The sequence below is a fragment of the Heterodontus francisci genome, chromosome 5, assembly GCF_036365525.1.
Source record: "Heterodontus francisci isolate sHetFra1 chromosome 5, sHetFra1.hap1, whole genome shotgun sequence".
Taxonomy (NCBI): Eukaryota; Metazoa; Chordata; class Chondrichthyes; order Heterodontiformes; family Heterodontidae; genus Heterodontus; species Heterodontus francisci.
In genome coordinates this window covers 1,982,899-2,009,601 of record NC_090375.1, presented here as the reverse complement: position 1 = coordinate 2,009,601, position 26,703 = coordinate 1,982,899, and the positions used below count along the sequence as shown (strand labels likewise).

At 50.1% G+C, this 26,703-nt stretch overlaps 1 protein-coding gene across 2 annotated transcripts in view; it reads left to right on the top strand.

Moving 5' to 3' along the window:
- The window catches only part of LOC137369695 (potassium voltage-gated channel subfamily H member 2-like), a 465,677-nt gene that overhangs the window by 240,493 nt on the left and 198,481 nt on the right, over positions 1-26,703 (top strand). For both annotated transcript variants that reach the window (XM_068031032.1, XM_068031033.1), the window contains 2 exons: positions 8,237-8,636; positions 22,925-23,124. In XM_068031032.1, the coding sequence (XP_067887133.1) occupies positions 8,237-8,636; positions 22,925-23,124 (600 nt within the window). The remainder of the gene's footprint in view (positions 1-8,236; positions 8,637-22,924; positions 23,125-26,703) is intronic.

Genomic DNA, 26,703 nt, shown 5'->3' with positions numbered 1-26,703 from the left:
GAATGTGTGATGGTCAATGTCCTGGACCCTCCTGGTCACTGTGTGTGATGGTCAGTGTCCAGGACCCTCCCGGTCGGAGTATGTGATGGTCAGTGTCCTGGACCCTCCCGGTTGGAGTGTGTGATGGTCAGTGTCCTGGACCCTCCCGGTCGGATTGTGTGATGGTCAGTGTCCTGGGCCCTCCTGGTCACTGTGTGATGGTCAGTGTCCTGTACCCTCCCGGTCGGATTGTGTAATGGTCAGTGTCCTGGGCCCTCCCAGTCAGAGTGTGTGATGGTCAGTGTCCTGGGCCCTCCTGGTCACTGTGTGTGATGGTCAGTGTCCTGGACCCTCCCGGTCGGAGTGTGTGATGGTCAGTGTCCTGGGCCCTCCCGGTCGGAATGTGTGATGGTCAGTGTCCTGGGCCCTCCTGGTCACTGTGTGTGATGGTCAGTGTCCTGGACCGTCCCGGTCAGAGTATGCGATGGTCAGTGTCCTGGACCCTCCCAGTCAGAGTGTGTGATGGTCAGTGTCCTGGGCCCTCCCAGTCAGAGTGTGTGATGGTCAGTGTCCTGGGCCCTCCTGGTCACTGTGTGTGATGGTCAGTGTCCTGGACCCTCCCGGTCGGAGTATGTGATGGTCAGTGTCCTGGGCCCTCCCAGTCAGAGTGTGTGATGGTCAGTGTCCTGGACCCTCCCGGTCGGAGTGTGTGATGGTCAGTGTCCTGGACCCTCCCGGTCGGATTGTGTGATGGTCAATGTCCTGGACCCTTCCGGTCAGAGTGTGTGATGGTCAGTGTCCTGGACCTTCCCGGTCGGAGTATGTGATGGTCAGTGTCCTGGACCCTCCCAGTCAGAATGTGTGATGGTCAGTGTCCTGGGCCCTCCTGGTCACTGTGTGTGATGGTCAGTGTCCTGGACCCTCCCGGTCGGATTGTGTGATGGTCAGTGTCCTGGACCCTTCCGGTCGGAGTGTGTGATGGTCAGTGTCCTGGGCCCTCCTGGTCACTGTGTGTGATGGTCAGTGTCCTGGACTCTCCCGGTCGGATTGTGTGATGGTCAGTGTCCTGGGCCCTCCTGGTCACTGTGTGTGATGGTCAGTGTCCTGGACCCTCCCAGTCAGAGTGTGTGATGGTCAGTGTCCTGGGCCCTCCTGGTCAGTGTGTGATGGTCAGTGTCCTGGACCCTCCCAGTCAGAGTGTGTGATGGTCAGTGTCCTGGGCCCTCCTGGTCACTGTGTGTGATGGTCAGTGTCCTGGACCCTCCCAGTCAGAGTGTGTGATGGTCAGTGTCCTGGGCCCTCCTGGTCAGTGTGTGATGGTCAGTGTCCTGGACCCTCCCAGTCAGAGTGTGTGATGGTCAGTGTCCTGGGCCCTCCTGGTCACTGTGTGTGATGGTCAGTGTCTTGGACCCTCCCAGTCAGAGTGTGTGATGGTCAGTGTCCTGGGCCCTCCTGGTCACTGTGTGTGATGGTCAGTGTCCTGGACCCTCCCAGTCAGAGTGTGTGATGGTCAGTGTCCTGGACCCTCCCGGTCAGTGTGTGATGGTCAGTGTCCTGGACCCTCCCGGTCGGAGTGTATGATGGTCAGTGTCCTGGACCCTCCCGTTCGGAATGTGTGATGGTCAGTGTCCTGGACCCTCCCAGTCAGAATGTGTGATGGTCAGTGTCCTGGACCCTCCCGGTCGGAGTGTGTGATGGTCAGTGTCCTGGACCCTCCTGGTCACTGTGTGTGATGGTCAGTGTCCTGGGCCCTCCTGGTCACTGTGTGTGATGGTCAGTGTCCTGGACCCTCCCGGTCTGAGTATGTGATGGTCAGTGTCCTGGGCCCTCCTGGTCACTGTGTGTGATGGTCAGTGTCCTGGGCCCTCCTGGTCACTGTGTGTGATGGTCAGTGTCATGGACTCTCCCAGTCAGAGTGTGTGATGGTCAGTGTCCTGGGCCCTCCTGGTCACTGTGTGTGATGGTCAGTGTCATGGACACTCCCAGTCAGAGTGTGTGATGGTCAGTGTCCTGGACCCTCCTGGTCACTGTGTGTGATGGTCAGTGTCATGGACCCTCCCAGTCAGAATGTGTGATGGTCAGTGTCCTGGACCCTCCCAGTCAGAATGTGTGATGGTCAATGTCCTGGACCCTCCTGGTCACTGTGTGTGATGGTCAGTGTCCTGGACCCTCCCGGTCGGAGTATGTGATGGTCAGTGTCCTGGACCCTCCCGGTCGGAGTTTGTGATGGTCAGTGTCCTGGGCCCTCCTGGTCACTGTGTGTGATGGTCAGTGTCCTGGGCCCTCCTGGTCACTGTGTGTGATGGTCAGTGTCATGGACCCTCCCAGTCAGAGTGTGTGATGGTCAGTGTCCTGGGCCCTCCTGGTCACTGTGTGTGATGGTCAGTGTCATGGACCCTCCCAGTCAGAGTGTGTGATGGTCAGTGTCCTGGACCCTCCTGGTCACTGTGTGTGATGGTCAGTGTCATGGACCCTCCCAGTCAGAATGTGTGATGGTCAGTGTCCTGGACCCTCCCAGTCAGAATGTGTGATGGTCAATGTCCTGGACCCTCCTGGTCACTGTGTGTGATGGTCAGTGTCCAGGACCCTCCCGGTCGGAGTATGTGATGGTCAGTGTCCTGGACCCTCCCGGTCGGAGTGTGTGATGGTCAGTGTCCTGGACCCTCCCGGTCGGATTGTGTGATGGTCAGTGTCCTGGGCCCTCCTGGTCACTGTGTGATGGTCAGTGTCCTGTACCCTCCCGGTCGGATTGTGTGATGGTCAGTGTCCTGGGCCCTCCCAGTCAGAGTGTGTGATGGTCAGTGTCCTGGGCCCTCCTGGTCACTGTGTGTGATGGTCAGTGTCCTGGACCCTCCCGGTCGGAGTGTGTGATGGTCAGTGTCCTGGGCCCTCCCGGTCGGAGTGTGTGATGGTCAGTGTCATGGACCCTCCCGGTCGGAGTATGTGATGGTCAGTGTCCTGGACCCTCCCGGTCGGAATGTGTGATGGTCAGTGTCCTGGACCCTCCTGGTCACTGTGTGTGATGGTCAGTGTCCTGGACCCTCCCGGTCGGAATGTGTGATGGTCAGTGTCCTGGGCCCTCCTGGTCACTGTGTGTGATGGTCAGTGTCCTGGACCCTCCCGGTCGGATTGTGTGATGGTCAGTGTCCTGGGCCCTCCCAGTCAGAGTCTGTGGTGGTCAGTGTCCTGGGCCCTCCTGGTCACTGTGTGTGATGGTCAGTGTCCTGTACCCTCCCGGTCGGAGTGTGTGATGGTCAGTGTCCTGGGTCCTCCCGGTCGGAGTGTATGATGGTCAGTGTCCTGGGCCCTCCTGGTCACTGTGTGTGATGGTCAGTGTCCTGGACCCTCCCGGTCGGAGTGTGTGATGGTCAGTGTCCTGGACCCTCCCGGTCAGAGTGTGTGATGGTCAGTGTCATGGACCCTCCCGGTCAGAGTATGTGATGGTCAGTGTCCTGGACCCTCCCGGTCGGAATGTGTGATGGTCAGTGTCCTGGGCCCTCCTGGTCACTGTGTGTGATGGTCAGTGTCCTGGACCGTCCCGGTCAGAGTATGTGATGGTCAGTGTCCTGGACCCTCCCAGTCAGAGTGTGTGATGGTCAGTGTCCTGGGCCCTCCCAGTCAGAGTGTGTGATGGTCAGTGTCCTGGGCCCTCCTGGTCACTGTGTGTGATGGTCAGTGTCCTGGACCCTCCCGGTCGGAGTATGTGATGGTCAGTGTCCTGGGCCCTCCCAGTCAGAGTGTGTGATGGTCAGTGTCCTGGGCCCTCCTGGTCACTGTGTGTGATGGTCAGTGTCCTGGACCCTCCCGGTCGGATTGTGTGATGGTCAATGTCCTGGACCCTTCCGGTCAGAGTGTGTGATGGTCAGTGTCCTGGACCCTCCCGGTCGGATTGTGTGATGGTCAGTGTCCTGGGCCCTCCTGGTCACTGTGTGTGATGGTCAGTGTCCTGGACCCTCCCAGTCAGAATGTGTGATGGTCAGTGTCCTGGGCCCTCCTGGTCACTGTGTGTGATGGTCAGTGTCCTGGACCCTCCCGGTCGGATTGTGTGATGGTCAGTGTCCTGGACCCTTCCGGTCGGAGTGTGTGATGGTCAGTGTCCTGGGCCCTCCTGGTCACTGTGTGTGATGGTCAGTGTCCTGGACCCTCCCGGTCGGATTGTGTAATGGTCAGTGTCCTGGGCCCTCCTGGTCACTGTGTGTGATGGTCAGTGTCCTGGGCCCTCCTGGTCACTGTGTGTGATGGTCAGTGTCCTGGGCCCTCCCGGTCGGATTGTGTGATGGTCAGTGTCCTGGGCCCTCCTGGTCACTGTGTGTGATGGTCAGTGTCCTGGACCCTCCCGGTCGGAGTGTGTGATGGTCAGTGTCCTGGGTCCTCCCGGTCGGAGTGTATGATGGTCAGTGTCCTGGGCCCTCCTGGTCACTGTGTGTGATGGTCAGTGTCCTGGACCCTCCCGGTCGGAGTGTGTGATGGTCAGTGTCCTGGGCCCTCCCGGTCGGAGTGTGTGATGGTCAGTGTCATGGACCCTCCCGGTCAGAGTATGTGATGGTCAGTGTCCTGGACCCTCCCGGTCGGAATGTGTGATGGTCAGTGTCCTGGGCCCTCCTGGTCACTGTGTGTGATGGTCAGTGTCCTGGACCGTCCCGGTCAGAGTATGTGATGGTCAGTGTCCTGGACCCTCCCAGTCAGAGTGTGTGATGGTCAGTGTCCTGGGCCCTCCCAGTCAGAGTGTGTGATGGTCAGTGTCCTGGGCCCTCCTGGTCACTGTGTGTGATGGTCAGTGTCCTGGACCCTCGCGGTCGGAGTATGTGATGGTCAGTGTCCTGGGCCCTCCCAGTCAGAGTGTGTGATGGTCAGTGTCCTGGGCCCTCCTGGTCACTGTGTGTGATGGTCAGTGTCCTGGACCCTCCCGGTCGGATTGTGTGATGGTCAATGTCCTGGACCCTTCCGGTCAGAGTGTGTGATGGTCAGTGTCCTGGAACCTCCCGGTCGGATTGTGTGATGGTCAGTGTCCTGGGCCCTCCTGGTCACTGTGTGTGATGGTCAGTGTCCTGGACCCTCCCAGTCAGAATGTGTGATGGTCAGTGTCCTGGGCCCTCCTGGTCACTGTGTGTGATGGTCAGTGTCCTGGACCCTCCCGGTCGGATTGTGTGATGGTCAGTGTCCTGGACCCTTCCGGTCGGAGTGTGTGATGGTCAGTGTCCTGGGCCCTCCTGGTCACTGTGTGTGATGGTCAGTGTCCTGGACCCTCCCGGTCGGATTGTGTAATGGTCAGTGTCCTGGGCCCTCCTGGTCACTGTGTGTGATGGTCAGTGTCCTGGACCCTCCTGGTCAGAGTGTGTGATGGTCAGTGTCCTGGGCCCTCCTGGTCAGTGTGTGATGGTCAGTGTCCTGGACCCTCCCAGTCAGAGTGTGTGATGGTCAGTGTCCTGGGCCCTCCTGGTCACTGTGTGTGATGGTCAGTGTACTGGACCCTCCCAGTCAGAGTGTGTGATGGTCAGTGTCCTGGGCCCTCCTGGTCAGTGTGTGATGGTCAGTGTCCTGGACCCTCCCAGTCAGAGTGTGTGATGGTCAGTGTCCTGGGCCCTCCTGGTCACTGTGTGTGATGGTCAGTGTACTGGACCCTCCCAGTCAGAGTGTGTGATGGTCAGTGTCCTGGGCCCTGCTGGTCACTGTGTGTGATGGTCAGTGTCCTGGACCCTCCCGGTCGGATTGTGTAATGGTCAGTGTCCTGGGCCCTCCTGGTCACTGTGTGTGATGGTCAGTGTCCTGGACCCTCCCGGTCGGATTGTGTGATGGTCAGTGTCCTGGACCCTTCCGGTCGGAGTGTGTGATGGTCAGTGTCCTGGGCCCTCCTGGTCACTGTGTGTGATGGTCAGTGTCCTGGACCCTCCCGGTCGGATTGTGTAATGGTCAGTGTCCTGGGCCCTCCTGGTCACTGTGTGTGATGGTCAGTGTCCTGGACCCTCCCAGTCAGAGTGTGTGATGGTCAGTGTCCTGGGCCCTCCTGGTCAGTGTGTGATGGTCAGTGTCCTGGACCCTCCCAGTCAGAGTGTGTGATGGTCAGTGTCCTGGGCCCTCCTGGTCACTGTGTGTGATGGTCAGTGTCCTGGACCCTCCCGGTCGGATTGTGTAATGGTCAGTGTCCTGGGCCCTCCTGGTCACTGTGTGTGATGGTCAGTGTCCTGGACCCTCCCAGTCAGAGTGTGTGATGGTCAGTGTCCTGGGCCCTCCTGGTCAGTGTGTGATGGTCAGTGTCCTGGACCCTCCCAGTCAGAGTGTGTGATGGTCAGTGTCCTGGGCCCTCCTGGTCAATGTGTGATGGTCAGTGTCCTGGACCCTCCCAGTCAGAGTGTGTGATGGTCAGTGTCCTGGACCCTCCTGGTCGGAATGTGTGATGGTCAGTGTCCTGGGCCCTCCTGGTCACTGTGTGTGATGGTCAGTGTCCTGGACCCTCCCGGTCGGATTGTGTGATGGTCAGTGTCCTGGGCCCTCCCAGTCAGAGTTTGTGATGGTCAGTGTCCTGGGCCCTCCCAGTCAGAGTGTGTGATGGTCAGTGTCCTGGGCCCTCCTGGTCACTGTGTGTGATGGTCAGTGTCCTGGACCCTCCCGGTCGGAGTGTGTGATGGTCAGTGTCCTGGGCCCTCCCGGTCGGAGTGTATGATGGTCAGTGTCCTGGGCCCTCCTGGTCACTGTGTGTGATGGTCAGTGTCCTGGACCCTCCCGGTCGGAGTGTGTGATGGTCAGTGTCCTGGGCCCTCCTGGTCACTGTGTGTGATGGTCAGTGTCCTGGGCCCTCCTGGTCACTGTGTGTGATGGTCAGTGTCATGGACCCTCCCAGTCAGAGTGTGTGATGGTCAGTGTCCTGGGCCCTCCTGGTCACTGTGTGTGATGGTCAGTGTCATGGACCCTCGCAGTCAGAGTGTGTGATGGTCAGTGTCCTGGACCCTCCTGGTCACTGTGTGTGATGGTCAGTGTCATGGACCCTCCCAGTCAGAATGTGTGATGGTCAGTGTCCTGGACCCTCCCAGTCAGAATGTGTGATGGTCAATGTCCTGGACCCTCCTGGTCACTGTGTGTGATGGTCAGTGTCCAGGACCCTCCCGGTCGGAGTATGTGATGGTCAGTGTCCTGGACCCTCCCGGTCGGAGTGTGTGATGGTCAGTGTCCTGGACCCTCCCGGTCGGATTGTGTGATGGTCAGTGTCCTGGGCCCTCCTGGTCACTGTGTGTGATGGTCAGTGTCCTGTACCCTCCCGGTCGGATTGTGTGATGGTCAGTGTCCTGGGCCCTCCCAGTCAGAGTGTGTGATGGTCAGTGTCCTGGGCCCTCCTGGTCACTGTGTGTGATGGTCAGTGTCCTGGACCCTCCCGGTCGGAGTGTGTGATGGTCAGTGTCCTGGGCCCTCCCGGTCGGAGTGTGTGATGGTCAGTGTCATGGACCCTCTCGGTCGGAGTATGTGATGGTCAGTGTCCTGGACCCTCCTGGTCACTGTGTGTGATGGTCAGTGTCCTGGACCCTCCCGGTCGGAATGTGTGATGGTCAGTGTCCTGGGCCCTCCTGGTCACTGTGTGTGATGGTCAGTGTCCTGGACCCTCCCGGTCGGATTGTGTGATGGTCAGTGTCCTGGGCCCTCCCAGTCAGAGTCTGTGATGGTCAGTGTCCTGGGCCCTCCTGATCACTGTGTGTGATGATCAGTGTCCTGGACCCTCCCGGTCGGAGTGTGTGATGGTCAGTGTCCTGGGTCCTCCCGGTCGGAGTGTATGATGGTCAGTGTCCTGGGCCCTCCTGGTCACTGTGTGTGATGGTCAGTGTCCTGGACCCTCCCGGTCAGTGTGTGATGGTCAGTGTCCTGGGCCCTCCCGGTCAGTGTGTGATGGTCAGTGTCCTGGACCCTCCTGGTCCGTGTGTGATGGTCAGTGTCCTGGACCCTCCTGGACCGTGTGTGATGGTCAGTGTCCTGGACCCTCCCGGTCAGTGTGTGATGGTCAGTGTCCTGGGCCCTCCCAGTCAGTGTGTGATGGTCAGTGCCCTGGACCCTCCCGGTGAGTGTGTGATGGTCAGTGTCCTGGACCCTCCCGGTCAGTGTGTGATGGTCAGTGCCCTGGACCCTCCCGGTGAGTGTGTGATGGTCAGTGTCCTGGACCCTCCCGGTCAGTGTGTGATGGTCAGTGGGTGATGATAACCTGTGCTCCCTGATTGCTCTGTAGTGATGTCCATTGTCTATTCCTGTCTGTTTAACTGTGTCTCACTTTCTGCAGACAACCACACTGATTGGACTGTTGAAGACGGCGCGCCTGTTGCGTTTGGTGCGTGTGGCTCGCAAGCTGGACCGTTACTCAGAGTATGGAGCAGCTGTACTTTTCCTGCTCATGTGTACATTTGCCCTGATTGCCCATTGGCTGGCTTGTATCTGGTATGCCATTGGGAATGTGGAGAGAACATTCCTTCAACCAAAGATCGGCTGGCTGGACTCGCTAGGTGACCAGATTGATAAACCTTACCATGAAAATGATACTTCGTCAGGTCCCACCATCAAGGATAAATATGTCACTGCCCTTTATTTCACCTTCAGCAGTTTAACAAGTGTAGGTTTTGGGAATGTTTCTCCCAACACTAACTCCGAGAAAATCTTCTCCATCTGTGTGATGCTCATTGGCTGTAAGTACCTTGCTTCATTCTGGACACTGCAGCAACAAGTTGGGAGATAACAGTATTTTTAATGAAAAAATACAACTCCTCACATTTCCTGTCTGTTATCTCTCTCTTCCTGTGATGCACTTAATTATCAGCAAAATCCTGAGCACATTTTGATCACTTTAACCCAACAGGTCTGGCAGTATCTGTGGAGAGAGAAACAGAGTTAACGTTTCAGGTCAGTGACCCTTCATCAGAACTGGTAAAGGTGAGAAATGTAATCGACTTTGAGCAAGTGAAGGTGTGGGGGAAGAGAAGAAAAGGGAAGGTGTGTGATAGTGCAGAGGGCAGGAGAGATTAAATGACAAAGATGTCACAAAACAAAGGAAAAGGAAGTGCTAATAGTTGTATTAAAAGACAAAGCATTAGCCCAGAGTGTTAATCACAGATTGATGAACAGTCATCCGCCATTTTCGCCACCTCCAGCGTGATGCCACTACCAGTCGCATCTTCCCCTCCCTTCCCCTGTCAGCATTCCGAAGGGATCGTTCCCTCCGTGAAACCCTGGTCCACTCCTCCATTACCCCCACCACCTCATCCCCTTCCCACGGCACCTTCCCCTGCCATCGCAGGAGGTGTAATACCTGCCCATTTACCTCCTCTCTCCTCACTATCCCAGGCCCCAAACACTCCTTTCAGGAGAAGCAGCGATTTACTTGTACTTCTTTCAATGTAGTATACTGTATTCGCTGCTCACAATGTGGTCTCCTCTACATTGGGGAGACCAAACGCAGACTGGGTGACCGCTCTGCCGAACACCTCCACTCAGTCCGAAAGCAGGACCCCAAGCTTCCGGTTGCTGGCCATTTCAACACATCCCCCTGCTCTCATGTTCACATCTCTGTCCTGGGATTTCTGCAGTGTTCCAGTGAACATCAACGCAAGCTCGAGGAACAGTATCTCATCTACCGATTAGGCACACTACAGCCTGCCAGACTCAATATTGAGTTTGATAATTTCAGAGCATGACTACCTTTTAAAAAATTTTTTATTTGTAGTTCTTTTATTTATTTTTAACCATGTTCCTGTCTTTAACTTATTTTTCATGGTTTTACTTTCAGACAGAGCTGTTTATTTTTCTGCCATTAACACACTATCTAGACGAATGCTTTGTCTTGTAACACAACTGTCAGCACTCCTTTGCCTTCGTCCCATGACATCTTTGGTATCTAATTTCTCCTGCCCTCTGTCTTATAACACCGTCCCTTTCGTTCTTCTTCCCCCCCTCCCCCCTTTCACTTGCTCAGAGCCAATTACATTTCTTTGCCAGTTCTGAGTAAAGGCCACTGACCTGAAACGTTAACTCTGCTTCTCTCTCCACTGATGCTGCCTGACTTATTGAGGATTTCCAACATTTCTTGTTTTTATTACAGATTTCCAGCATCTGCAGTATTTTGCTTTTATTTCTCACTCTTACACCTGATTGGCTGCAATATCATGGTGAACATTTTAGTCTTCAGTGTTGGGGCAGCAATCAGACAATTGTCTGTTTGGACAACACCTGATTTTCATTCGGTACTCTAGAACTGAAGATGTGATTTTTTATTCATTTCCAGGATATGTGCAGTCAGTCTGTCTGTCTGTGTATGCGTGCGTGTGTGTCTATATGTGTGTGTCTGTGTCTGCGTCTCTGGTGTGTGTCTGCATCTCTGGTGTGTGTCTGCGTCGGTCTGTGTCTGTGTCTGCGTTGGTCTGTGTCTGTGTCTGCGTCGGTCTGTGTCTGCGTCGGTCTGTGTCTGTGTCTGTGTCTGCTTCGGTCTGTGTCTGTGTCTGCGTCGGTCTGTGTCTGTGTCTGCTTCGATCTGTGTCTGTGTCTGCGTCGGTCTGTGTCTGCGTCGGTCTGTGTCTGTGTCTGCGTCGGTCTGTGTCTGCGTCGGTCTGTGTCTGTGTCTGTGTCTGCTTCGGTCTGTGTCTGTGTCTGCGTCGGTCTGTGTCTGTGTCGGTCTGTGTCTGTGTCTGTGTCTGCTTCGATCTGTGTCTGTGTCTGCGTCGGTCTGTGTCTGCGTCGGTCTGTGTCTGTGTCTGCGTCGGTCTGTGTCTGCGTCGGTCTGTGTCTGTGTCTGTGTCTGCTTCGGTCTGTGTCTGTGTCTGCGTCGGTCTGTGTCTGTGTCTGTTTCGGTCTGTGTCTGTGTTTGCGTCGGTCTGTGTCTGTGTCTGTGTCTGCGTCGGTCTGTGTCTGTGTCTGTGTCTGCTTCGGTCTGTGTCTGTGTCTGCGTCGGTCTGTGTCTGTGTCTGTGTCTGTGTCTGCTTCGGTCTGTGTCTGTGTCTGCGTCGGTCTGTGTCTGTGTCTGTGTCTGCTTCGATCTGTGTCTGTGTCTGCGTTGGTCTGTGTCTGTGTCTGTGTCTGCTTCGGTCTGTGTCTGTGTCTGCGTCGGTCTGTGTCTGTGTCTGTGTCTGTGTCTGCTTCGATCTGTGTTTGTGTCTGCGTCGGTCTGTGTCTGCGTCGGTCTGTGTCTGCGTCGGTCTGTGTCTGTGTCGGTCTGTGTCAGCGTCTGTGTGCCTTTGGAAGGGTGTGATTGGTAAGGAAGGTGTTGGAAGGGCAAACTCCAGTGGTGTCCTTCTTCTGATGAAATGCCTTGAACACTCTATTTCGTCAGAGAGACAAATACAAGACCTCCTGGCAGCAGACTCACTCCAGGGATTGGCATTTGCTTGACGATATTATCATCTGAGCAAAAGACTGCGAGGATGTTCACATCCCCCTTGCCATGATCGGAGCCGATGATTGCAGGACCGATCATCGTCTGATCGGAGCGACTTTCTCCATAAACCCAGTCCAAAAACAGCAACAACAGCAAAAGCAGTGCTGCAGGAAAATCTATATCGATGGTATAAAGACTCTGTGAAGGAAGACTGACTCAGGCAGCGTCTTACAAGCAAGTTGGCCACACTCAACGAACAGGAACCACAGAATGTCCATGATGCCTGGTCTGCCCTCAAAGCTAACTCAATCAGCACTTGCTTTCTCGAGCAGGAAATATCAAGACTGGTTTGACGAGAACAACCAGGTGATTCAGGAGCTACCAAATCACAAGTGCAGACGTTCGTAAACTGGAAGCATCACCAAAATTCGAGGGAAGGAGAGCAGGTATACAGATAATTGAAGGCCGAGGTCCAGAAAAAAACCCGTGACCTAAAGAACAGCTGGTGGGCTGAAAGTGCATAGGATGTACAGAAACTCACTGACAGCCACCACATGTGTGGAGTCTTCAGTGCAGTCAAGACCATTTACGGCCCAAGTACCCAAGGACCTACCCCACTGAGAGCAAAGAATGGAGTGACACTGATCAAGGACAGAGAGGCAGTCAGTGCTCATTGGAAGGAGCACTTCGAAGATCTTCTCAATTGCGACTCAGTCCTTGAGGCGAATGCCCTCGACCACATTCCACAGCATGCTACCCACCACGACCTCAGCACAACCCCAGCCCGACATGAGATTGAAAAGGCCATCCGACAGCTAAAAGACAATAAAGCCACCGGCATAGATGGAATTCCCACTGATATTTTAAAATACGGTGGACAGGCACTCTTAACACAAATACATGGTCTCATCTGCAAGGAGGAGAGCTTGCCAGGGGATTCCCGAGACATCGGAATTGTGACCATTTTCAAAAAAGGTGACAAGACCGACTGTGATAACTACAGAGAGGTATCCCTGCTGTCCACCACGGGGAAGGTCATTGCAAGAGTCCCTCTCCACTGCCTCCTGCCCATAGCTGAAGAGCTCCTACTGGAATCATAATATGGATTCTGTACAAGAGGCACAGTGGACATGATCTTCACAGCAAGACAACTCCAAGGAAAATGTAGGGAGCAGCAGTATCCTTTACACATGGTCTTCTCTGACCTGTAATCCTTGCCAACGGATCTGCCACTGACCCAACCCGAGTGTAAACTAGGGTGAATCAAGGCTGTGTCATCGCACCAATGCTCTTTTCCATCTTACTCACTGCAACACTCCACCTCATCTCCATGAAGCTCCCTGCCGGAGTAGATCCACTCTACAGCAAACTATTTAACCTACATCACCTCCAGTCCAGAACCAAGGTCACTCCAACCTTGGCCATCGAGCTGCAGGACACTGATGACACACGCGTGTGTGCACACTCAGAGTCCGAGCTTCAAACCATCATTGATGCATTCACGGAGGTGTATGAAAGAATGGACCTCAAGCTAAACATCTGGAAGACAAAGGTCCTGTACCAGCCTGCTCCCACAGTGCAACACTGCCCCCACCCCCCCCCCCCCAACTCTACCCCGAGTATCGAGATCCACGATGGACCACTGGACAATGTGGATCACTTCTCATAACTTGGGAACCTCCTCTCAGTAAAGGGTAGACAATAACGATGAAACTCAGCATCGCCTCCGTGTGTCAGCGCAGCCTTCAGTCGTTTGCGGAAAAGAGTTTTTGACGACAAAGACCTCAAACCTGGCACTAAGCTCATGGTCTACAAGGCTGCAGTGTTACCTGCTCTCCTGTATGTCAGAAACATGGACACTGTACAACAGACATCTCAAAGTCCTGGAGAGATATCACCAGTGGTGTGTCCACAAGATGCTGCAAATTGAGTGGACAGGACAGGTGCTCCAATATCAGTGTCCTCTCTCAGACCATCATCTCCAGTATCGAGACATTGGTCATGGCTAGTCAGTTACATTGTCAGGCCACATCATCCGCATGCTTGACACAAGACTCCCAAAACAAGCTTTCTACTCCGAGCTCCATCACAGCAAGAGGTTACCAGGAGGGCAGAGGAAACGCTACAAGGATGTCCTCAAAGCCTCCCTGCAAAAATGTGACAATCTGCACCAATTCGTGGGAATCTCTTGCCCGAGATCGCCTAAAATGGAAAAGCAGCATCTGTGAAGGTGCCAGCCAGTTCGAACAATCTCCACATGCCCAGGCAGCAACCAAGAGCAAACTGCAGAAAGAGCGTTTGGACATGCAAGTATCCCATTCACTTGCCTCACCAAACACCACCTGCCACGCCTGCAGATCCAGAATTGGAATATTCAGTCACCTAAAGACCCACAACCCTGGAGTGGAAGAAAGTCATCGTCATTCCCGAGGGACTGCATAAGACGAAGATGTGTCTGTGTGTGTGAGTGTGTGTGTAAATCACAGATTTGTTACAGCACAGAAGGAGGTCATTCGGCCCATCGTCTCTGCACTGGTTCTCGGAATGAGCAATTCCCTCAGTTCCATTCCCCTGCCTTCTCCCCATAACTCTGCATGTTTTTCCTTTTCCTAGAACTGTCTAATTCCCTTTTCAATGCTTCAGTTGAACCTGCCTCCAATAATTTCTTAGGCAGCACATTCCAGACCTTAACCACTCGCTGCGTGAAAATGTACTGAACCACAATCTGTCACCTCATGGCCTGGCATATCCCCCACTCTACCATTACCATCAAGCCAGGAGACCAACCCTGGTTCAATGAAGAGTTCAGGAGAGCATGCCAGGAGCTGCACCAGGCATACCTCAAAATGAGGTGTCAACCTGGTGAAGCTACAACCCAGGACTATCTGCATGTCAAACTGTGTAAGCAGCATGCGATAGACAGAGCTAAGCGATCCCATAACCAATGGATCAGATTTAAGCTCTGCAGTCCTGCCACATCCAGCCGTGAATGGTGGTGGACAATTAAACAACTAACAAGAGGAGGTGGCTCCACAAATATCCCCATCCTCAATGATGGGGCAGCCCAGAATATCAGTGCGAAAGATAAGGCTGAAGCATTTGCAACAATCTTCAGCCAGAAGTGCCGAATTGATGATCCATCTCGGCCCCCTCCTGAAGTCCCCAGCATCACAGATGCTAGTCTTCAACCAATTCGATTCACTCCACATCATATCAAGAAACGACTGAAGACACTGGATACTACAAAAGCTATGGGCCCTGACAATATTCCGGCAATAGTACTGAAGACCTGTGCTCCAGAACTTGCCGCGCCCCTAGCCAAGCTGTTCCAGTACAGCTACAACACTGGCATCTACCCTGCAATGTGGAAAATTGCCCAGGTATGTCCTGTACACAAAAAGCAGGACAAGTCCAACCCGGCCAATTACCGCCCCATCAGCCTACTCTCAATCATCAGTAAAGTGATGGAAGGTGTCATCAACAGTGCCATCAAGCGGCACTTGCTGAGCAATAACCTGCTCAGTGACACTCAGTTTGGGTTCTGCCAGGGCCAATCAGCTCCTGACCTCATACCTGGAGCAGGAGTAGGCCATTCAGCCACTCGAGCCTGCTCCAGCATTCAATAAGATCATGGCTGATCTGTTAGTGTTTTGAATTCCACACTCACATCTACCCCCAATAAACTTTGATTCCCTTGCCTAACAAGAATCTATCTTACCCCACCTTAAAAATATGACCCCATCTCCACCACCTTCTGAGGCAGAGAGTTCCAAAGTTGCACAACCTCTGAGAAAAAAAAATTCTCCTCATCACTGAGATGTGGAATCTGTATGGGTAGAGCTGAGAGGCACTAAGGGGCAAAACACGTGAGTGGAGGTTGTATATAGACCCCCAAACTGTAGTGGTGATGTTGGGAATTGCATTAAACAGGAAATTAGAGACACATGCGATAAAGAAACATCTGTAATTATGGGTGACACTAATCTGCATATAGATTGGGCAAATCAAATTAGTCACAATACAGTAGAGGAGAAATTCATGGAGTGTATACGGGATGGTTTTCTGGACCAATACGTTGAAGAACCAACTAGAGAACAGGCCATCCTAGTCTGGGTATTGTGTAATGAGAGAGGAATAATTGACAATCTAGTTGTGCGAGACCCCTTGGGGATGAGAAACCACAATATGATATCCCTGTCTGGCGCAAAAGTAGAATGGGAAAGGGAGCCAAACCATGGCTTACAAGGGAAATTAGAGATAGCATTAGATCCAAGGAAGAGGTAAAAAATTTGCCAGGAGAAAGAACAGACCTGAGGATTGGGAGCAGTTTAGAATTCAGCAAAGGAGGACCAAGGGATTGATTAAGAAGGGGAAAATAGAGTACGAGAGCAAGCTTGCGGGGAACATAAAAACTGACTGTAAAAGTTTCTATAGGTATGTGAAGAGAAAAAGATTGGTGAAGACAAATGCAGGTCCCTTACAGTCAGAAACAGGGGAATTTATTCTGGGGAATAAAGAAATGGCTGACCAACTAAATTCATACTTTGGTTCTGTCTTCACAAAGGAGGACACAAATATCATACCAGAAATGTTGAGGAACACAGGGCTTAGTGAGAGAGAGGAACTGGAAGAAATCAGTATTAGTAGAGAAATGGTGTTGGGGAAATTGATGGGATTGAAGGCTGATAAATCCCCAGGGCCTGATAATCTACATCCCAGAGTACTTAAGGAACTGGCCCTAGAAATAGTGAATATATTGGTGGTCATCTTCCAAGATTCTATAGACTCTGGAACAGTTCCTACAGATTGGAGGGTAGCTAAAGTAACCCCACTATTTAAAAAGGGAGGGAGAGCGAAAACAGGGAATTATAGACCAGTCAGCCTGACGTCGGTAGTGGGGAAAATTCTAGAGTCCATTATCAAAGATTTTATAGCAGAGCATTTGGAGAACAGTGATAGAATCGGACAGAGTCAGCATGGATTTACAAAAGGGAAATCATGCTTGACAAATTTAATAAAATTCTTCGAAGATGTAACTAGTAAAGTTGATGAGGGGGAGCCAGTGGATGTGGTTTATTTGGACTTTTAGCAGGCTTTCGATAAAGTCTCACATTAAGAGATTAGCGTGTAAAATTAAAGCGCATGGGATTGGGGGCAGTGTATTGTGATGGATAGAAAATTGATTGGCAGACAGGAAACAAAGAGTAGGAATAAATGGGTCTTTTTCTGAATGTCAGGCAGTGAATAGTGGGGTACCGCAGGGATCGGTGCTAGGACCCCAGCTATTCACAATATATATTAATGATTTAGATGAGGGAACTAAATGTAATATCTCCAAATTTGCAGATGACACAAAACTGGGTGGGAGGGTGAGTTGTGAGGAGGATGCAGAGAGGCTTCAGGGTGATTTAGACAAGTTGAGTGAGTGGGCTAATGCATGGCAGATGCAGTATAATGTGGATAAATGTGAGGTTTTCCACTTTGATAGCGAAAACAGGAAGGCAAATTATTATCTGAACGGCTATAAACTGAGAGAGGGGAATATGCAGCGAGACCTGGGTGTTCTCGTACACCAGTCGCTGAAGGTAAGCATGCAGGTCCAACAGGCGGTAAAAAAGGCAACTGGTATGTTGGCCTTCATAGCGAGAGGATTCGAGTACAGGAGCAGGGATGTCTTGCTGCAATTATACAGGGCCTTGGTGAGGCCACACCTGGAATATTGTGTACAGTTTTGGTCTCCTTATCTGAGGAAGGATGTTCTTGCTATCGAGGAAATGCAGCAAAGGATTACCGGACTAATTCCTGGGATGGCGGGATTGACGTATGAGGAGAGATTGAGTCAGTTAGGATTATATTTGCTGGAGTTCTGAAGAGCGAGGGGGGATCTCATAGAAACCTATAAAATTCTAAGAGGACTTGACAGGGTAGATGCAGGAAGGATGTTCCCGATGGTGGGGGAGTTCAGAACCAGGGGTCATGGTCTAAGCATACGGGGTAAACCTTTCAGGACTGAGATGAGGAGAAATGTCTTCACCCAGAGAGTGGTGAGCCTGTGGAATTCACTACCACAGAAAGCAGTTGAGGCCAAAACATTGTATGTTTTTAAGAAGGAGTTAGATATCGCTCTTCAGTCTAAAGAGATCAAAGGGTATGGGGCGAAAGCGGGAACAGGTTACTGAGTTGGATGATCAACCATGACCATAATGAATGGTGGAGCAGTCTCGAAGGGCTGAATGGCCTACTCCTGCTCCTATTTTCTATGTTTCTTTGACCTAAAAGGGCGACCCCTAATTTTAAAACAGTGCCTCCTAGTTCTGGACTCTCTCACAAGAGTCAACCGTGGATAACAAAGGGAGTTAAGGATTGTATAAGATCAAAAGAAAAGGTCAATAAAGTTGCCAGAAATAGTAAACCTGAGGATTGGGAGGATTTTAGAATACAGCAAAGGAGGACCAAGAAACTGATAAGGAAATGGAGAATCAAATATGAATGTAAGCTAGAAAATAATATAAAAACGGACTGTTTAGCATCTACATTTACGTAAAAAGGAAACGTTTGGCGAAGATAAATGTGGGTCTATTACAGGCAGAGTCAGGAGAATTTATAATGGGGAATAGAGAAATGGCAGAGAAGCTAAATGATTACTTGGTGTCTGTCTTCACTGAGGAAGATACAAGAAATCTCCCAGAATTACAGATCCAAGGGATTAGAGAGAATGAGGAATTGAAGGAAATTATATCAATAGGAAGGTTGTATTGGAAAGATTAACAGGGCTGAAGGTTGATAAGTCCCCAGGACCTGATATTCTACATCCCAGAGTGTTGAAAGAGGTAGCTATGGAGATAGTGGATGCATTGGTGACCATCTTCCAAAATTCTATAGATTCTGGAACGGTTCCTGCAGATTGGAAGGTAACAAATGTCACCTCACTATTTAAGAAAGGGAGGGAGAGAGAAAACAGGGAATTACAGACCTGTTAGCATTACACTGGTTGTTGGGAAAATCTATTTTCTAAAATCTATCGAATCTATTCTAAAAGATGTGATAAATGGACACTTAGATAATAATGATCTGATTGGGCATAGTCAACATGGATTTATGAATGGGAAATCATGTTTGACGAACCTGTTGGAGTTTTTTGAGGATGTTACTAACAGAATTGATAAAGGGGAGTCGGTGGACATGGTATACTTGGATTTTCAGAATGAATGGTGGGGCAGGCTCAATTGGCTGTATGGCCTACTCCTGCTCCTATGTTCCTGTGTTCCTAAGAGGAAACATTCTTTCCACATTCACCCAGTCTTGACCGTTCACGATCTTATATACTTCAATCAAGTCTCCCCTCACTCTTCTAAACTCCAGTGAAAACAAGCCCAGTCTGTCCACCTTTCCTCACAAGACAACCCACTCATTCCAGGTATCAATCTAGTAAATCTCCTCTGAACCGCCTCCAGTGCATTCACATTCTTCCTTAAATAAGGAGACCAAAACTGCACACAGTATTCCAGATGTGGTCTCAGCAATGCCCTGTATAACTGTAGCATAACATCCTTACTTTTATTATCAGTTCCTATCCTAATAAAGGATAGCCTTCTTTATTAACCACTGTACCTGGATACTGACTTTTTGTGACTCATGCACTAGAATACTTAGATCCCGCTGTACCTCGGAATTCTGCAGTCATTCTCCATTTAAGTAATACTCTGCTTTTTTATTCTTCCTGCCAAAGTGAACAACTTCATATTTTCCCACATTATACTCTCTCTGCCAGATTTTTGGCCTCTCACTCAACCTATCTATATCCGTCTGCAACCGGCTTATGTCCTCTTCACAACATACTTTCCTACCTATCTTTGTGTCATCTGAAAATTTAGCTACCATGCCATCGCTCCCCTCATCTAAATCATTGATATAAATTGTTAAAAGTTGATGCCCCAACACAGACCCCTGCGGGTCTCCACTCATCACATCCTGCCAATCAGAAAAGGACCCATTTATGCATACTGTCTGTTTTCTGCCAGCCAGCCAATCTTCTATCCATGCTAATATGTTACCTCCGATACCAAGAGAGAATCTAACCATCTCCCCTTGATGTCAATGGCATTACTATCACTGAGTCCCCACTGTCAACATCCTGGTGGTTACCATTGAACCAGAAACTGTACAGGAGTAACCATATAAATACCGTGGCTACAAGAGCAGGTCAGAGGCTGGGAATTCTGCGGTGAGTAACTCACCTCCTGACTCCCCAAAGCCTGTCCACCATCTACAAGGCACAAGGTTTTTTTTATTCATTCATGGGATGTGGGCATCGCTGGCTAGGCCAGCATTTATTGCCCATCCCTAATTGCTCTTGAGAAGGTGGTCATGAGCCATATTTCAGCAACAGGAGTCGGGAGTTGGTGGACATGCTATACTTGGATTTTCAGAAGGCTTTTGATAAAGTCCCCCACAGGAGGTTGGTGGGAAAAAGTAAAGCACATGGGATAGGAGGTAATATACTGGCATGGATTAAAGATTGGTTAACAGGCAGAAAGTAGAGAGTAGGGATAATCGGGTTATTCTCACATTGGCAAGCTGTGACGAGTGGGGTACCGCAGGGATCAGTGCTTGGGCCCCAGCTGTTTACAATATGTGTCAATGATTTGGATGTGGGGACGAAATGTAATATTTCCAAGTTTGCGGATGACACAAAACTAGGTGGGAATGTGTGTTGTGAGGAAGATGCAAAGCGGTTTCAAGGGGATTTGGACAGATTTAGTGAGTGGGCAAGAACATGGCAGATGGAATATAATGTGGAAAAATGTGAGGTTATCCATTTTGGTAGGAGGAATAGATGTGCAGAGTATTTCTTAAATAGTGAGAGATTACAAAGTGTAGATGTACAAAGGGACCTGGGTGTCCTGGTGAATAAGTCACTGAAAGCTAACATGCAGGTGCAGCAAGCAATTAGGAAGGTTAATGGTATGTTAGCCTTTATCGCAAGAGGATTTGAGTACAGGAGTAGTGAAGTCTTGCTTCAATTGTATAGAACCTTGGTTAGACCGCACCTGGAATACTGTGTGCAGTTTTTGTCCCCTTACCTTAGGAAGGATATTATTGCCATAGAGGGAGTGCGATGAAGGTTCACCAGACTTGTTCCCGGGATGTTGGGACTGTCCTATGAAGAGAGATTGGGGAAACTGGGCCTTTATTAGAGTCATAGAGTTATACAGCACAGAAACATGCCCTTCGGCCCATCATCTCTATGACGGGAATCCAGCACCCAACTAATTCTAATCCCATATTCCTGCACTTGGCCCGTAGCCTTGTATGCTATGGCGTTTCAAGTGCTCATCTAAATACTTCTTAAATGTTGTGAGGGTTCCTGCCTCACCCACCTCTTCAGGCAGTGTGTTCCAGATTCCAACCACCCGCTGGGTGAAATTTTTTTTCCCCAAATCCCCTCTAAACCTCCTGCCCCTTACCCTAAATCTATGCCCCCTGGTTATTGACCCCTCCACTAAGGGAAAAAGTTTCTTCCTATCTAACCTAACAATGCCCCTCATAATTTTGTATACCTCAATCAGGTCCCCCCTCAGCCTTCGCTGCTCCAAGGAAAACAACCCTAGCCTTTTCAGTCTCTCTTCATAGCTGAAATGTTCCAGCCCAGGCAATATCCTGGTGAATCTCCTCTGCACCCTCTCCAGTGCAATCACATCCTTCCTATAGTGTGGTGCCCAGAACTGTACACAGTACTCCAGCTGTGGCCTAACTAGTGTTTTATACAGCTCCATCATAACCTCCCTGCTCTTATATTCTGTGCCTTGGCTAATAAAGGCAAGTATCCCATATGCCTTCCTAACCACCTTAACTACCTGTGCTACTGCCTTCAGTGACCAATGGACAAGTACACCAAGGTCCCTCTGAATCTCTGTACTTCCTAGGGTCCTACCATCCATTGTACATTCCCTTGCCTTGTTAGTCCTCCCAAAATGCATCACCTTACACGTCTCAGGATTAAATTCCATTTGTCACTGCTCCGCCCATCTTACCAGCCTGTCTATATCTCCCTGTAATCTAAGGCTTTCCTCCTCACTATTTACACCACCACCAATTTCCATGTCATCTGCGAATTTACTGATCATACCTCCTATATTCACACCTAAATCATTAATGTACACATATTCTCTGGAGTTCTAAGAATGAGAGGTGATCTCATTGAAACCTACTCAATACTTTAGGGGATAGACAGGGTAGATGCAGGTGAGATGTTTCCCCTGGTTGGGGAGTCTCGAACCAGGGGACACAATTTCAAAATAAGGGGGAAGCCACTTGGGACAGAGATGAGGAGAAATTTCTTTACTGAGAGGGTTGTGAAATTTGGCAATTCTGTACCCCAGAGGGCTGTGGAAGCTCAGTCATTGAGTATGTTTAAGGCAGAGAGTAACAGATTTCTAAATACACATGATGTAAGGGGATATGACGATAGTGTGGGAAAAGAACAAGTGGATGATCAGCCATGATTGAGCTGAATGGCGGAGCAGGTTCGATGGGCTGAATGACCTACTCCTGCTCCTATGTTCCAAACATCTCATCCAAAAGATGGCAGCTCCGACAGTGCGGCACTCCCTCAGTACTGACCCTCTGACAGTGCGGCACTCCCTCAGTACTGACCCTCCGACAGTGCGGCACTCCCTCAGTACTGACCCTCCAACAGTGCGGCACTCCATCAGTATTGAATCTCTGGCATGGACTGCTTCAGTATCTGAGGAGTCACGAATGGTGCTGAACATTGTACAATCATCAGTGAACATCCCCACTTCTGACCTTATGATTGAAGGAAGGTCATTGATGAAGCAGCTGAAGATGGTTGGGCCCAGGACACTACCCTGAGGAACTCCTGCAGTGATGTCCTGGAGCTCAGATGATTGACCTCCAACAACCACAACCATCTTCCTTTGCGCTAGGTATGACTCCAACCAGCGAAGGATTTTCCCCTTGATTCCCATTGACCCCAGTTTTGCTCGGGCTCCTTGATGCCATACTCGGTCAAATGCTGCCTTGATGTCAAGGGCAGTCACTCTCACCTCACCTCTTGAGTTCAGCTCTTTTGTCCATGTTTGAACCAAGGCTGTAATGAGGTCAGGAGCTGAGTGGCCCTGGCGGAACCCAAACTGAGCATCACTGAGCAGGTTATTGCTAAGCAAGTGCCGCTTGATGGCACTGTTGATGACACCTTCCATCACTTTACTGGTGATTGAGAGTAGGCTGATGGGGCAGTAATTGGTAATTGTGTATGTGTGTCTTGTGTCTGTGTGTGTGTGAGTCTGTGTGTGTGTGTGTGTGGGTCTGTGTGTGTGTGTGTCTTGTGTCTGTGTGTGTGTGGGTCTGTGTGTGTGTGTGTCTTGTGTCTGTGTGTGTGTGGGTCTGTGTGTGTGTGTGTCTTGTGTCTGTGTGTGTGTGCGTCTGTGTGTGTGTGTGTGGGTCTGTGTGTGTGTGTCTTGTGTCTGTGTGTGTGTGCGTCTGTGTGTCTGTATCTCTGTATCTTGTGTGTTTATCTGTTTGTCTGTGTCTGTGTATGCAGTCAGTATGTTGTAGAATTACTGTCACTGATCTCTGTTTCTGCAGCTCTCATGTATGCCAGTATTTTTGGGAATGTGTCTGCGATAATCCAGCGGTTATACTCTGGCACAGCCAGATACCATACCCAGATGCTCCGAGTCCGGGAATTTATCCGCTTCCATCAGATTCCAAACCCTCTGCGACAGCGACTGGAGGAATATTTCCAGCATGCCTGGTCCTACACAAATGGAATCGATATGAATGCAGTGAGTCAGAGACAGCGCAGGGTTACAACCTGACAACTTCACTGAGCCGACAAGCTCGCCTCGTCGTTTGCTGTAGTTTTTGGTTTATTTGATGCATTTAATATTCTGCAATCCAGTATAAAAGTAATTGGAGAGATGATGTGTGGTGAGTGCAGCACACTCAGGAGGAACAGGTCACTTTACCAGGGATCTCAAATCTCTCCAACCTGGGGTTTTTCCTCACCACCTGATTAATGGATGCTTTTTGGGCTGGAGGAAGGTTTGTCGGGGAGATTCCCAGGGATCAGTGTTGGGACCCTTGCTTTTCCTGATATATATTAATGACCTAGACCTTGCTGTACAGGGCACAATTTCAAAGTTTGCAGATGCTACAAAACTTGGAAACATTGTGAACTGTGAGGAGGATAGTGTAGAACTTCAAAAGGACATAGACAAGTTGGTGGAATGGGCAGACAGGTGGCAGATGAAGTTCAATGCAGAGAAATGTGAAGTGATTCATTTTGGTATGAAGAACATGGAGAGACAATATAAAATAAAGGGTACAATTCTAAAGGGGATGCAGGAGCAGAGGGACCTGGGTGTATATGTGCATAAGTCATTGAAGGTGGCAGGACAGGTTGAGAGAGCGGTTAATAAAGCATACAGTATCCTGGGCTTTATTAATAAGGGCATAGAGTACAAGAGCAAGGAAGTTATGTTGAACTTGTATAAGACACTAGTTCAGCCTCAGCTGGAATATTGAGTCCAGTTCTGGGCGCCACACTCGAGGAAAGATGTGAGGACATTGGAGAGAGTACAGAAAAGATTCACAAGAATGGTTCCAGGGATGAGGAATTTCAGTTCTGAAGATAGATTGGAGAAGTTGGGACTGTTTTCCTTGGAGAAGAGAAGGCTGAGAGGTGATTTAATAGAGGTATTCAAAATCATGAGCGGTCTGGACAGAGTAGATAGAGAAAGGATCGAGAACGAGAGGGCACAGATTTAAAGTACTTGCTAAGAGAAGCAAAAATGACATGAGGAAAAACTTTTTCACGCAGTGAGTGGTTAAGATCTGGAATGCACTACCTGAGAATGTGGTGGAGGCAGGTTCATAGAAACATAGAAAATAGGAGCAGGAGTAGGCCATTCGGCCCTTCGGGCCTGCTCCGCCATTCAAAATAGATCATGTCTGATTGTCTAATTCAGTTCCCTGTTCCCGCTTTCTCCCCATATCCCTTGATCCCTTTGGCATTAAGAAATATATCTATCTCCTTCTTGAATATATTTAATGATTTTGCCTCCACTGCCTTCTGCGGTAGAGAATTCCACAGGTTCACCACCCTCTGAGTGAAGAAATTTCTCCTCATCTCAGTTCTAAATGGCACACCCGTATTCTGAGACTGTGACCCCTGGTTCTGGACTCCCCAACCATCGGGAACATCCTTCCTGCATCTAGACTGTTTAGTCCTGTTAGAATTTTATAGGTTTCTATGAGATCCCCTGTTATTCTTCTAAACTCGAGTGAATATCGGCCTAGTCGACCCAATCTCTCCTCATACGTCAATCCTGCCATCCCAGAAATCAGCCTAGTAAATCTTCTTTGCACTCCCTCCATGGCAAGAACATCCTTCCTCAGATAAAGAGACCAAAACTGCACACAATACTCCAGATGTGGTCTCACCAAGGCCCTGTATAACTGCAGTAAGACATCCTTGCTCCTGTACTCAAATCCTGTTGCAATGAAGGCCAACATACCATTCACCTTCCTAACTGCTTGCTGCACCTGACTGCTTGCTTTCAGCGACTGGTGTACAAGGACACCCAGGTCTCGTTGCACCTCCCCCTTTCCCAATCTATCACCATTCAGATAATCTGTTTTTTGTTTTTACAACCAAAGTGGATAACCTCACATATATCCACATTATACTGCATCTGCCATGTGTTTGCTCACTCACCCAACTTGTCCAAGTCACATTGGAGCCTCTTTGCATCCTCCTCACAGCTCACATTCCCCCCCAGCTTTGTGTCGTCTGCAAACTTGGAAATGTTACATTTAGTTCCCTCACCCAAGTCATTAATATATATTGTGAATAGCTGGGGCCCACGCCTGCCACCCAGAAAAAGACCCATTTATTCCTACTCTCTGTTTCCTGTCTGTCAACCAATTCACAATCCAAAGAACAAAGAAAATTACAGCACAGCAACAGGCCCTTCGGCCCTCCAAGCCTGTGCCGATCCAGATCCTCTATCTAAACATGACGCCTATTTTCTAAGGGTCTGTATCTCTTTGCTTCCTGCCCATTCATGTATCTGTCTAGATACATCTTAAAAGACGCTATCGTGCCCGCGTCTACCACCTCTGCTGGCAACGCGTTCCAGGCACCCACCACCCTCTGCGTAAAGAACTTTCCACGCATATCCCCCCCTAAACTTTTCCCCTCTCACTTTGAACTCGTGACCCCTAGTAATTGAATCCCCCACTCTGGGAAAAAGCTTCTTGCTATCCACCCTGTCTATACCTCTCATGATTTTGTACACCTCAATCAGGTCTCCCCTCAACCTCCGTCTTTCTAATGAAAATAATCCTAATCTACTCAACCTCTCTTCATAGCTAGCGCCCTCCATACCAGGCAACATCCTGGTGAACCTCCTCTGCACCCTCTCCAAAGCATCTACATCCTTTTGGGAATGTGGCGACCAGAACTGCACGCAGTATTCCAAATGTGGCCGAACCAAAGTCTTATACAACTGTAACATGACCTGCCAACTCTTGTACTCAATACCCCGTCCGATGAAGGAAAGCATGCCGTATGCCTTCTTGACCACTCTATTGACCTGCGTTGCCACCTTCAGGGAACAATGGACCTGAACACCCAAATCTCTCTGTACATCAATTTTCCCCAGGACTTTTCCATTTACTGTATAGTTCACTTTTGAATTGAATCTTCCAAAATGCATCACCTCGCATTTGCCCTGATTGAACTCCATCTGGCATTTCTCTGCCCAACTCTCCAATCTATCTATATTCTGCTGTATTCTCTGACAGTCCCCTTCACTATCTGCTACTCCACCAATCTTAGTGTCGTCTGCAAACTTGCTAATCAGACCACCTATACTTTCCTCCAAATCATTAATGTATATCACAAACAACAGTGGTCCCAGCACGGATCCCTGTGGAACACCACTGGTCACACGTCTCCATTTTGAGAAACTCCCTTCCACTGCTACTCTCTGTCTCCTGTTGCCCAGCCAGTTCTTTATCCATCTAGCTAGTACACCCTGGACCCCATGCAACTTCACTTTCTCCTTCAGCCTACCATGGGGAACCTTATCAAACGCCTTACTGAAGTCCATGTATATGACATCTACAGCCCTTCCCTCATCAATCAACTTTGTCACTTCCTCAAAGAATTCTATTAAGTTGGTAAGACATGACCTTCCCTGCACAAAACCATGTTGCCTATCACTGATAAGCCCATTTTCTTCCAAATGGGAATAGATCCTATCCCTCAGTATCTTCTCCAGCAGCTTCCCTACCACTGACGTCAGGCTCACCGGTCTATAATTACCTGGATTATCCCTGCTACCCTTCTTAAACAA